This window comes from Trichomonas vaginalis, chromosome II (genome assembly GCF_026262505.1).
Source record: "Trichomonas vaginalis G3 chromosome II, whole genome shotgun sequence".
In the NCBI taxonomy this organism is placed as follows: Eukaryota; Parabasalia; order Trichomonadida; family Trichomonadidae; genus Trichomonas; species Trichomonas vaginalis.
In genome coordinates, this window is record NC_067204.1 from 527,261 (window position 1) to 540,304 (window position 13,044).

Sequence of the window (13,044 nt, forward strand, 5' to 3'; positions counted from 1 at the left end):
AAAAAAGTACGTTTGGAAAATTCATTTTTATCATGTTAGGAATTTTCTCACTTTTCTTCTGTTACAGAAATAAAGAAGCTAATATTGAAACATCATGAAATATAATTAATAGAGTTATGATGAAATTGAATCATTTTTGCACAATAATAAGGATTTTATACTTTATTCAAATCCAACTTTGGAGGTATAAGTTTGATGCAAAGAAAATATTGGCATTTCTTTCAAATATACTAAGAATTATCATCATTTGAATCATTTGATGAAAGATAAGATTTCAAAGAAATAATCAGAGTGGAATTCAAATGCAAAGTTCTTTGTGTTTCCATGCAAATCAAAATGGTTTTATATGCCTTCTAAATTTAATTTTTTTGAATATTATTTTATTCCGAAATCCAAAGGCAAAGAAGAACGCTTTTCAAAAATGATGAAAAGCATGACGTACAAGTTTTCATTACATTTATGGAGTAAATATATGTGATATTTGACTCTTGGAACGTAGTATGCATGAATGATTGAGATCCAATATATGGAACTTTTTGCTTATAATATCTATATACGATTACTTCGTTCAAAGTATCATGATTATCGAAGCAAAATTGGGCACTCAGATCAACTACAGAATCAGGGATATATATTTTTTTTAAATATCGTGCACGGTTAAATGCACCAAATGCTACTCTAGATACAGTATTCGGAATCAAATAAGAAGTAACATTTTTACAGATAGGGAACTCATACAAAATCTTCATATCTTTCGAAAACAAAACACCATCTACAGAGGAGAAATAAGGGTTTTCTGGGTCAACATCTATATATTCAATAAGTCCATAATCGAATGGATTAGTAGTGGCAATATTTTTAACATTTTTCGGCAGTAATAAGTATTTTAGTAAGTATGATAATGAAAAGCCATTATCATTTATAGTTACTAAACTGTTTGGTGACTTTATGTTATTTAATACAGGAAACCCATAAAACTGGTTTCCATTTAAAATCGTAAAGCCTTCTTTGATCAGAATATTTTTGATAATATTTTTGTTTACATCTGATGGTATAACAATGGTTTCATCACCGAAGAAATCTACTACTAATGTATCAGATGACATCCTTCAAACATTTAATGCAAACTTATAATTTCGTATTCTAAACTTCATTAAATCCAAAAATATCACTTTTTCAAACAAAATGATTTTTAATTTCATTTTATTGATCAGATGCGAATCAAATGGTATTTTCAAGAAATACTTCAATGAAAATATAGTCGAATTTGATGTCAGTGGAAGTTCCAAACAGTACATAAATGGTAGTTTGCAATTAACTAAACCTGAATACGCTATTTATCAATGGGATAAAGGATATGATTGGTGTTCAACTTGTGAGCAATCCTATGATAAACATCCATACATTACTTTCTCACTGAAGTCGAAGAAAATTAAATTTAATAAATATTATATTCGTGCAGGCTGCTGCTATGGCAATTGCTGCTGCGAAGATGACTCTAATCGTTATTGCGCTGACTGTTGCCTCTATTCTTGGTCGCTTCAGATATCAAACGACAACAGAATTTGGAAAGATGTTCACAAGATAGAAAAAGACAACCACATGCGCCGCTGCAATGAGAAGACGTACGACTTGGATAGCTCTTACGAGGCTAGATTCGTCCGTGTTATTCAGAACGAGCCATGCCCAGGAAATCCTCCATGCATCGCAATCAACAAATTTGAGATTTTCGGAGATGTTTTGACTGATGATTCTCAGGAAGATTTCGTTTCTTTCCACGATGATGACGATGATGTCAGCATCATAGGACATATCTCTAAAAATATGCAGAAGTAAAATAAAGCAATGATTAAATACATTTTCTTAAAAAATATTGTCACTTTTTGAAAACTTATAATTTTTGATAAAAAATTTATAGCAATAAAATATGACAATAGGATATGCAAAATGATTTATATCCCTTTGTATCAACTTTATATATAAAAAACTTATCTATAACCTTGGAAAATGCCTTGTTTTTATGTTGATTATAATAGCAAAGAGCAGTCAATGCTTTTCATTTTTTTTTCCTTATCTAAAATCCGCTTCACAATGAGTGAAAATATAAACAGCATGTCAGGATATTTTAAATAGGAGTATTTTCAGTTATTTGTAAGGAAATTAGTGCAATTTATTTTGCGAAATCAATTCATCCTGTTTTGGTAAAAAATGTCACTTTTCTATTATAAAATGTTTTTCCTTTTTTCTATCGCAAAATCTGAATCCAAAGCTGGGATATTTAGTAAAGTATATGATCAAAAAATAATAAACATTGATGTTAGTGGATCTTCTAAGCAATATATCAACGGAAGTAAACAAATGACTAAACCTGAGTATTCAATTTACCCTTGGACGAAGGAATATGATTGGTGTTCCAACTGTGGACGTACATATGAAGAACATCCTTATATTACATATTCCCTTCAGAACAAAAAGTTTAAAATTAATGGATATTTCATTAGGTGTGGCTGTTGCTATGATGGTTGCTGCTGCGAAGATGACTACTTCGATTGCTTTGACTGCTGTCTATATTCTTGGTCGCTCCAGATTTCCGATGACAACAAAACATGGAAAGAAATTCACAGAATTGAAAAAGACGAATCAATGAGAAGATGTAACGAAAAAAGTTACAATTTGGATAAGGAGTACATTGCAAAATATGTTAGATTGATACAAAATAAGCCCTGCCCTGGTTTCCCACCATGCATTGCCTTAAACAAAATTGAATTTTACGGTGATGCAATAAATGCGGATAATTCTCAAGATGAGGAGTTTGTTTCTTATCATGATGATGACGACGATGTTAGTATAATTGGACATATATCAAAGAATGGAAAAATGAATGAAAATTAAAAAAAAAAGTTATTGATTTTGAACTTTTTGAAATACTAGAGTAAACTTGAAAATGTATTGATAGCATATAAAATCTTTAAAAAGAATAATTATCGAATCAATTTTTTTCATAAAGATAAGAATTGAAGATGCCATTATATAGATTTTACATGTCATTCATTTAAATAAAACATAAATTGAATCAATCAAAGCTCAAAATTAATGTTTGATAAAAAAAAAGAAATTAATGTTAGACAGTTAATAGATAACACTGACATTTGAGATGATCTCAAAAAAATTATGCTGTAATAAATTAAACAAAAATTGTATATTTTTTTGTTCTAATATTTGGGTAAAGAAAAGAATGGAACAATAATTGCAATGCATGAAAAGCAAAAATATGATATTTTTCTATTACGAAGGATTAAAATAAAATAAATAAAATTGAAAAAAAAATATATTTTGCCTCAACTTTGCTTATATACTAATATTATACTAATATAAGAAATGCCCTAATAAATGCATGTCAATTGTGTATATGTGTGGAATTAAAATTGTAAAAAAAAATCAAAAACATTTCAAAAATGGAAATATTCAACATATTATTAGATATCAATCTCAGAACATGTATAGAGTCCTGTAATTCAGTCTAAAAGATCAGATGAAAAGCTGAAATCAGGAAATAAAACTTGTCATAAATAAAAAAGGATGATTAGGAATTGAATGAGTTCTCTCAAAAACATTCGATTAAGAATTTAAAAATATTCGATTTTTCTTATGTAGGATCTAATTATCAAGTTATTTTATTCGGAATTTGAAAGGTACATTCACTAGGCGATAACAGTAAAATGGGATGAAAATAAGATAAATAGCATCTCTATATAGTGCCTAACAATATTTATACGGGCCAAAAAAATTGGCTAGAGATTTGGCTAGTTAGAAAATTTAGAAAATTGAGAGGAATTTTTATTTTCGAATTTTTTGGAAAGTTAAAATTGTGATTAAAAATCGTTTTCCGGGAGAACTAAGCATCTTATCATATATTTAAATCGATAAAAATATTAAATAATAGTTGAATAGTATAAATACATGAAATTATGGCTGAATATACAGAAAAAATGAACATATTTGACATTTTTGAAAATTCATACATTAGTTGGTGACAGACTCATAAACTATACTTTAACTAAGATACTATAGATCTTCATAAGTGTTAATAGAATTACAAGGCTTACATATAGTGTTTAATATAATGATGCACATCATACTGGGATTTATTCCTTATTCATCTAGTTATTATAAGATTTACAACCCCATGAAAATTTAAAATTTTGTCAAAAATAGTGAATGTACCTTTGGAATTTGAAAACGAAAAATGTAAATAATATACTTAGTATCTAATTTTTATTGAGATTTAATCAAAATGGTATTCAAAACCGCGAACAAATTTCAAAAAAAGTTTATTGAAAGTGAATTCAAAGAAATTATTTCAATTCGAGTCATTTGAATTCTGTTATAATGGGGGTATTATTGCTTAGATGCAAACACTTTACGGCAAACCCAAATCTTAGCTAAAAGTGACAGGAGAAAAAAACGTTTAGTATTAAAAAAAAGACCGATGAGAGCTTCGTTCGAAATATAGAGGGAACTGAGAATGCGCAACCATTCTCAGGGAATATTGGATGCTATTCCCGTTCCCTCTGTATGGAAAATTGAGGTTTTCAAAGGGAGTTAAAATAATATCAAATTTATACTAATTTACTTCAAAATACAAAAGTATTTGACAGCTAAAATTAGTTACTTTAGCAAGCCTATCAATACCCTTTTACGATTATTGTTACTTTTTCGAAATAAAAGTAAAACAAATTTATACTAATTTACTTCAAAATACAAAAGTATTTGACAGCTAAAATTAGTTACTTTAGCAAGCCTATCAATACCCTTTTACGATTATTGCTACTTTTTCGAAATAAAATAAATTTATTATCAAAAACCTTTTTTTTCTTAGTAAAAATAAAAATGTTATTTTATATCAAGTTTTTATTCATAAATTTTATAATGTTGTATAAATTTCATTAAAATTTACGTACATATTAAGGTACTTATCTTCTACATATATAATCCTCATTAGATATATACATGATAAATAAAATTCATAAAACATTAAAAATCAAAAAATTAGATGAACCTTGGCAATTAAACTTTATTAAATAATAGTTGTTTATAAATTATATTATATTATTATTTAATATTATTTTGATAATGAAGATTTTATTTTGCAATAATATAAACGAAATTTTTTACCTTATGAACTTTTGATGGAAATATGCAAATTTAAAATAATAAAGAAAGCCGCGAGCGAAGCGATCGGCTTAGTTCGAAGATTTTGATTCAAATCTTTGCTGATCTGTAATTCGCGGAAGCCGCGAGCGAATCGAGCGGCTTAGGTCTAAGATTTTGATTCAAATCTTTGCTTATATTCCTTAAATTCTTTATGAAACTCTCAACAGTTCCATAAAAAATTTTAAATTCTAAACTGTCGAAATTACCGAGCGGTAATCACACCCTTCACGGGTGTGTCACGTTTTACAGGTGTGTCGCTTTTAGCTAAAATTACCCCTACTCGATTCTGATAGTTCAATTCACATCTATAATATCATATTAAACATATAAGAACAATCTCTATTGGTTTGCGTAACATTAATATTTTGAATACATTACGCTCTATTCAATTTTTTATAAACCTTACTGAGTCTTTATGCATATATACCAATAACTATTAATGTTCTTTATCTTTTTGTAAAAACTAAAACCGTTTTTACAAACTTCTCTCAAAAAATCGAATTCATATATCAATTTTGTTTTAGATGTCTGAAGCAACTCAGGAGCCTATCAACAACAGAAAGGGAGCAAAGAAGCATAAATTCACACCAGAAGAAGATCAGTTACTCTTAGATCTTGTCAAGAAATATGGTTTATTTGACTGGGAGTCCATTGCCGAAGAGATGGAAGATAGAACGGCGCGCCAATGCAGAGACAGATGGAACTATTACTTGAATCCAGATGTCAGAAATAATAATTGGACAGAAGAAGAAGAAAAATTATTATTAAAGAAATATGCAAGATATGGTCCAAAATGGTCCTTAATATCAAAGTTCTTTGATAATAGAACAGATGTTAACATTAAGAACCATTATATAGTCATGCAGAGGAAGACGGCAAGAAATGATCAACCTCCAAAGATTAAAACCATTCCTCCTGAAGTCCGCAGAATTGCCTTACAATCAACTATGGAGCCCAACCATGAATATTTCGATTTTCATTGGCATGAAAACCAATTTTCTGTTGAATTTTAACTTGTTAATCGCTAGAATTAAATATGTTTTTCAAAATATGTTCGTGTTTTAATTATGAGATATCATACGCTAATTAGCAACATTGCATATTTCTTGCAATAATATTTTTCAAAACAATGAGTTGAATATCATATCTGCAGATTTATGGATATTTCTTGATAATAATATGAATTTGATCTGCTTTTGATCAATCTCGTTGTCTAAATGATAAAATATTGCTGCTCGAAAATGTGAATCGTTCAATCAAAGATTTACAAGTTAAAATAGAAAGTATTTAATGTGTGCTTGCATTAGTTTGCTTCAACCACAATTAAAAAAAAATCAGAAATAATTTTCCAAATTTGGCTCAAAATAATGAATGGAAATTGTTAATAATAAACTGTAAATATCAAAAATCATTATATTAATATAATTTACTCTTAATTTTAAAATTCAATTTCGTTTATGAAAATAGGTCAGTGATATAGCATTGCTAATATACGAACTCAAAATGTGGAGAATTTTAATGACAGATGTTACAATGATATACTATGCTGAAATTTCAAAAATCAAAATATGGCTGGGAGTAGTTTTACTGATTATCATGTAAGCAATCTTGTTTCTGTCATTAATTGATAACTGATTTTGATTACATCCTGAAATCACAACAACATTTCTGTAAGGTTCAAGGAAAAAATAAGCAAAATTACACTTGGTAAATAGGTCAACCATGACAATGAATTTATCATCAATATCAATCAAATAAAACTATAAAATCGCTTATTTTAATATGATTATTTACAAACAAAAATAATATTATCTAATCAAAAACTAGATCTATTTCTTTCCTTTCTTCTTTTTCTTTTTTTCCTCCTCTTCATCATCGTCATCATTTTCATCATCATCTTCTTCGTCATCGTCCTTTTCTTCTTCTTCTTCAACCTTTTCTTCTTTATCCTCTTCTTCATCATCATCTTTATCTTCTTCTTCCTTTTCATCTTTATCTTCTTCCTCATTTTCTTCGTCATTGTCATTATCTTTTTCATCATTATCTTCTTCCTCTTTATTTTCATCTTTTTCTTCTTCCTGTTCTTCTTCTTCTTTCTCATCTAATTTATTGATCTCATCTTTCTTAGTTTGCAAAGGTAATTTGAGTGTTTTAGAAAGATTTGATTCTTCATCCTCTTCTTCTTCATCTAAATCATCAACTTTTTCTTTTATTTCGTCACTAATTTTCATATCATTTTCGGATGGTTTCTTGTTGATATCTATTACGAAATCATTTGGATTAAACATCAATCCTTCTTTGTTTATTTCCTTCTTTTCATCAAGTTCCTCGATTTCTTTCTCTTCTTTCTTCTTTTCAGGAATAATGACTTTTTGTGTGTTACTTTCGAACTGAGGCAATTTAAGTTTTTGTGCCGTATTCATCAGACTTACTACTTTCTGCTCATTACTTTCTACTTTGATTTCTTTAGTTGTTTCACTAACTTTTACATCTGTAACATTTTCTGAATTTGATGTCACTTTTTCTTGATTTGATGTCACTTTTTGATCAATTTTTACAGAGTTATTTTGAATTTCAAATTTCGGAAGAGGTGAAGTATTTGATGGTTTTGGCATAACAGTTTTATTATTTAGTGGATATCCGAGAGTTATTTCAGCAATATTCTGCATGATGATCTTTATCTGGTCTTCTACGTCGTCAAGTTTTGAATCCAATTCGTTGTCAAAAATTCCTGAAAATCTGTGGATTTCTTCTCTCAAAGCGAGGTCTTCTTTTAAAGAGGGGTCTGTCACCACCCCCAATTTATCATCACACTCTTTGTATCCTCTGTCCAAATCCTCCTTCAGTGTCTTAGTCTTTTCAGACAGATCGTTCAAGTTTCTCGACAAATTCGCAATGGATTCAGTGAACTGACTTGTCATGACTTGCATGACTCCTTCCAAATTTGTCAGTTGACTGTCAATTTCTTCTAACCGTTTGGCATTTTCTGACAAAGGATTAAGTTTATCGAAAATTGGCTTTGAGTTGGATGAAATTGTTTTCATTGCGTTTCTTTCGCTTCCTTTTGTCATTTCTTCGAAAGTTTTCATTTGCAAAACAATTTCTTTCGAAATCAAATCGTTGAATCTGTTGTATTTCTCTTTGATTTCGGTCATGTTCTTTTTCTGAGCTTGGTTCTCTTCATTCAAAGTGTCCTCGAGAATGGTGAGACTCTGAACTGTTCCATCTTTGATTTCAGTGATTGTTTGGATCATTTCACTTTTGACAGCATTGAAATTTTCTTCACTTTGCGACAGGACCAAATCTGACCTGTTTATTACGTCACTCAAGAGCTGGTCTGTGTCGTTAGTTGTCTGATCAATGGCTGCTGAAATGGATGATGACAGATTTTGCAAAAGTTGTGAAAAACTTTGACTTAAAGTTGAAACGAAACCATTTAATGATTGGATCGAATTTGCGGCTCTTTGGTTGATTTCATGGACTTGTGATGTCAATACATTGCTTGTTTGGACTCTTTGCTCGCTTGCTGACCTGATTTCATCTGATAATTGTTTTAATATCTGTGAAGAAGTTCCGTTCATCGATGCTTGAAGTGTGTTAAATAGAGATGTAGCTGCTTGATCAGATCTCTCAAATGCGTTTGATAAAACACCCGTTTCTGATGCACTTTTTGACATCCGACTAATTAAGCTCTCAATTCTTTGTAAACTTGTATCTGAAAGTTGTTTATGCTTTTGTAAGTCACTCTTCGAAGTTATTGATGTTGCTTTGAGCATTTCGGAGAATTCTTGAGTAGAAGTTGATAACTGATTGATTGCTGCATTTGCTTCTGTAATTCGATCTCTGACACCAGCAATCTCGTTAGATACTTGAGTTGCCGCTGATTCTACTTGGTTTCTTAGTGATTTTGATGACTCAATAAGACGTTTTGCTGATGTTTGAACATCGGTAGAAGCTAAATGTTCAATATCCGACCGCAATTGAGCAATTTGAGAGTTCAATTGTGGTATTGAACTTCCTTCTAGAATGTTTTCTGATGCTGATGTTGATGCGAGAATGTTATGAATGTTGTTAACCATTTGATCAACACTTGTGACTCTTTGACTGAATGAAGAAGGATCTATAACTGTTGCATGTGGTACTCGTGGTAATACTGCAGGAACATCCGTTTTAGTTGAGGTGATTGTGATATTTATTGGGGCAAGAGCAGTACTTGGGAGAGGTTGATGTAAGTACTGATATTGGTTTTGTTGAGGGGCGTAAACACGATTGTTAGCTTGTTGATAAGAGTTTCTATTTAAATTTTGATTTTGATAGGGAACCAAATTTGAAGAAATCGGAGGCTGAAACGCTCTTCTCTGTGCTACTAATGGGTATTGATTTCTGTTTTGATTTCCATCAGTCATTGATTCATATGTTGATTTTAATTGACCTTCAGGTGTTTGAATTTGCCTTTTTAATGCATTATTTTCTATTTGTGCCTCAAGATCGTGTCGAAATGCTTCTCTATCTGCTAACCTCTTCTGTTTTAGTCTCTCACCTTCCTCCCCCCACATATAACGTGTTTTTTCACTTTTTTAGAATCATTCATTAGAGTACAGTATGTAGTGTTAATGATCTTAGCTGCTGAATACAGATCGATATATGACTTAAGCAATGCAATTCTGTATGTATATTACCAAAATTGCTATGAAAATAAGAAGATTTATACTAATTGAGTTCGCGTTAACATATATCTTGCATAATTTTCAACCCATTCTCAGTTTCAAGGAGAAAATTAAGAATTCACCATACACTATGTGAAAAAGGCACTAATATTATTTATCATGTTCACCCAGAAATTGTAGACAATATACGCACTTGACGCAATAACTTTAGTACAACAAGTTTGGGTTATCAAAACCATGGAGTTAAATCAAAAATCTTGTAATAAAAAGGGACTTATATTCCAAAACAGCTAATGTCAAAAAAAAGCCCTGATGAAATTTCCATAATATTAGAATGAATAGAACATAATAAAGAATATTGTTTTTTGTGCTCAGAAAAAATAATTCATTCAATTTTTGAATTATAAATGGCTTCTGGATACATAGTGTATATTTCGATTTCAAAACATACGTGTCAAAATTTGTAATAATCAGGAGATCATAATTTGAGAACTTGAATTTTAGTTCATAAAAGAAGAGCAAATAAAGCTCTATAATAGTTTAATCTTGTCACAATAAATTGACAAACTTCTGACGAATATTCTTTCAAAATGATTATTTCTAATGAAACGAAAATAGCTTCCAAAATCAGTAGTCAGTGCGCATTTGTAAATTTCCCAGAGTGTAACAATCCATATGTCTTAACACTATTCGTTTTTGGCATTTTAATGATATTTCCCTATTCATTTTTTGGCATGAGAATACTCAGACGTCATAGACTATCGAATGTTATAACAAATGACCATAGTTTGACATTTTGTTTCATTACAATTTATGCTGATTCAGTAATTTTAATTTTAAATATTTCAAACTTATATTGGTTTAATCAAGAAAACGATTTTTTCTTACTAAAATCGGCTAGATATTTTCAAGTCTTCGCATCTACACTTGTATTCATTGATATAACAAAAGTTTTAAAGACATTGAATTTCCGAGGATCAAAAATTCTATTATTTATAGGGCGGATCACAGAAATTGTGATTGGCGTTTTGGTCATTTTACATTTCATCTCATTCTATATCCCTAATTCGAGATTTAGCGAAAAAGTTAAAAATATACAAAATTATCATGTACTCACAGGATTAACGTTATATACGATATCTCTATTTCTAGCTGTGCTCTCTATCTGTTTCATTTTTACTGATATGGGAAAATTTATTGAAGCAAGAAGACTTCAAATGATAAAAATTGGGATTTTCTTCTTCCCTTTAATTGTAATTGCACATTCTAATATTTATTTTTGGAGGCAATCAATACCTTTCAATTCTCATTTGATGGTTAATTTTAATAACTTGAAATTCTATACAGAAACCACTCGAGTTAATAAAAAATATGAATTGTTGAATGTTGCATATATATGTCTATGGAACCCTCTCTGTAGCTATGTTTTCTTTCTAATGATGTATTTATTAAGTCCTGATATCAATGAAACGAGGGATCCAAAAGCGGAGATCACTTCACTCATTCCCTTGGCCCTATGATTATACTTATATATCTTTATATCGGTGTTTTTAAGTAAAATAGCTTTTCATTAAAATTTCGCAAAATTTTTTATTCATCAGCTTCCTGCAAGCCAAGCCTTCTTAATGGCTTAACAATCCTCTCCTCAATAGCATCAGAAAGCCAGCCATTTGTTGCCTTTCTGGAGTCATAATGTCGGAGACTTGGAACAATGAAATCATAAAGGTTGTTTGATTCTGCCTCTTGCAAGCCAAGCCTTCTTAATGGCTTAACAAGCCTCTCCTCAATAGCATCAGAAAGCCAGCCATTTGTTGCTTTGCGTTGAAGTCTTGGGTATAAATATGGATTTGGATGCATCTTCAGGAGTTTTGATCTCCTAGCTGGAATAGAGGTTACACTTGCTGCGAGAACAAAGAACATAATGAATAAATTTGAGATTAATTCAAATTTTGACACATTTGTTTTTTGACATTTTTTGAGGACTTCAATAAAAATAAAAATTATATAGAGTTTCATATAAGATATAAGATTTATTAGAATCTAAAATTTAAGATTTTCTCTGACGGCCAACTGTCAGATCTGATACAGAGTATTGTTTGTCAGAAATGGAGGTCTTATTTTCATTGAGCTTTTAGATTGAATTCTTCATGAAGTTGATCAAAATAAAATCATGGACGAACATTGAATTTTAAGATAAAAAAACTGATAAATTAGATAAGATCTATGAGGTACTATTTCCCTAATGTCCATTCAGAGGGGTGTTCAACAATAAGATATGATTTCGACTATAAATTTCTAACTCGTCAGAAATTTTAGTAAATATTTTTCAATAATGAAATTTATCATAAGAGTTTCATGATGAGTACATATTGTTTATTATGTGATTTAGACTAGATTAGATACACCCACTAATATGAATCATTTTTCTTGATTTATATATTTATTAAAAACTAAACTTCATCAATAACTATGCAAAAATCCCATCTAAAGTTTCAGATATAAAGAAAAAAACTTATATTTCCTAGGTAATTTTGATATTAGGAAAAACAATCTGGATATTAGCTATCAAATCATCAGTCAAGTCCCTAGTATATTTTCCTCAATTGTCAATGATATGGTAATCTTTCAAAAATAACTATGAACATAGAGATAGAGGTATGCTGACTGGAATAAGGTTAATTTTTCTCTTAACGTCATTTTTAATGGCCACGTCTAGATCCAAGCATAACATTATTTTAGAAACAAGTAAAGTCATTCGAAAAAGCACTTCATATATTATGTTTTCGATCGTAACATAATAGATGTTTTCGCTTTTATACAAAAGATTTATCAAATTTATTATCATATATGTTATTATTCGTTCATCTTTCCGGAAACGCCATAGCATTAAGACACTCGCATGGGAGATTACTCAAACGTATATGTTAAAATCCTAAATTATTAACTTTTTTTTGTACAGGTGGTTTTCCTTGTAATAGCTATAAAACATATAGATTCATTGTAAGTATCATCTTTAGAATAGATGTATTTAAAAACTATCAGCCAAAAAAAAGTTACCCGTATATTCAATTACTGAATTATTCAAAATAGCAAAATTAATAATACGATAATGATTTATAGCATCATGGTATGCACAATGTTTAATTATTTTGTATGTCTTATA

The 13,044-nt window shown here is 29.7% G+C and overlaps 6 protein-coding genes across 6 annotated transcripts, besides 2 other annotated features; 3 read left to right on the plus strand and 3 right to left on the minus strand.

Annotated features, from left to right (window-relative positions):
• Window positions 1-380: 380 nt before the first annotated feature.
• Window positions 381-1,106, minus strand: TVAGG3_0460670 (ribonuclease inhibitor domain-containing protein; the record flags this gene model as incomplete). Its single annotated transcript, XM_001308466.1, has 1 exon — window positions 381-1,106. The coding sequence occupies one exon, from the start codon at window positions 1,104-1,106 to the stop codon at window positions 381-383; it is 726 nt and encodes a 241-aa protein (XP_001308467.1).
• A 79-nt stretch (window positions 1,107-1,185) lies between these two features.
• TVAGG3_0460660 (uncharacterized protein) lies at window positions 1,186-1,836 on the plus strand (the record flags this gene model as incomplete). Its single annotated transcript, XM_001308467.1, has 1 exon — window positions 1,186-1,836. One exon carries the CDS (start codon window positions 1,186-1,188, stop codon window positions 1,834-1,836), a length of 651 nt encoding a protein of 216 aa, XP_001308468.1.
• Window positions 1,837-2,235: 399 nt separating this feature from the next.
• TVAGG3_0460680 (galactose-binding domain-like family) lies at window positions 2,236-3,170 on the plus strand (the record flags this gene model as incomplete). The annotated part of the gene is made up of 1 exon (XM_001308468.1): window positions 2,359-2,892. The coding sequence occupies one exon, from the start codon at window positions 2,359-2,361 to the stop codon at window positions 2,890-2,892; it is 534 nt and encodes a 177-aa protein (XP_001308469.1).
• A 518-nt stretch (window positions 3,171-3,688) lies between these two features.
• Window positions 3,689-4,228: a mobile genetic element.
• Window positions 4,229-4,424: 196 nt separating this feature from the next.
• Window positions 4,425-5,496: a mobile genetic element.
• A 215-nt stretch (window positions 5,497-5,711) lies between these two features.
• Window positions 5,712-6,305, plus strand: TVAGG3_0460710 (RNA polymerase II transcription regulator recruiting protein; the record flags this gene model as incomplete). The annotated part of the gene is made up of 1 exon (XM_001308469.1): window positions 5,739-6,227. One exon carries the CDS (start codon window positions 5,739-5,741, stop codon window positions 6,225-6,227), a length of 489 nt encoding a protein of 162 aa, XP_001308470.1.
• Window positions 6,306-6,815: 510 nt separating this feature from the next.
• Window positions 6,816-9,987, minus strand: TVAGG3_0460720 (uncharacterized protein; the record flags this gene model as incomplete). Its single annotated transcript, XM_001308470.2, has 1 exon — window positions 7,044-9,770. One exon carries the CDS (start codon window positions 9,768-9,770, stop codon window positions 7,044-7,046), a length of 2,727 nt encoding a protein of 908 aa, XP_001308471.2.
• Window positions 9,988-10,429: 442 nt separating this feature from the next.
• TVAGG3_0460730 (uncharacterized protein) lies at window positions 10,430-11,813 on the minus strand (the record flags this gene model as incomplete). The annotated part of the gene is made up of 1 exon (XM_001308471.1): window positions 11,472-11,801. One exon carries the CDS (start codon window positions 11,799-11,801, stop codon window positions 11,472-11,474), a length of 330 nt encoding a protein of 109 aa, XP_001308472.1.
• Window positions 11,814-13,044: the final 1,231 nt, after the last annotated feature.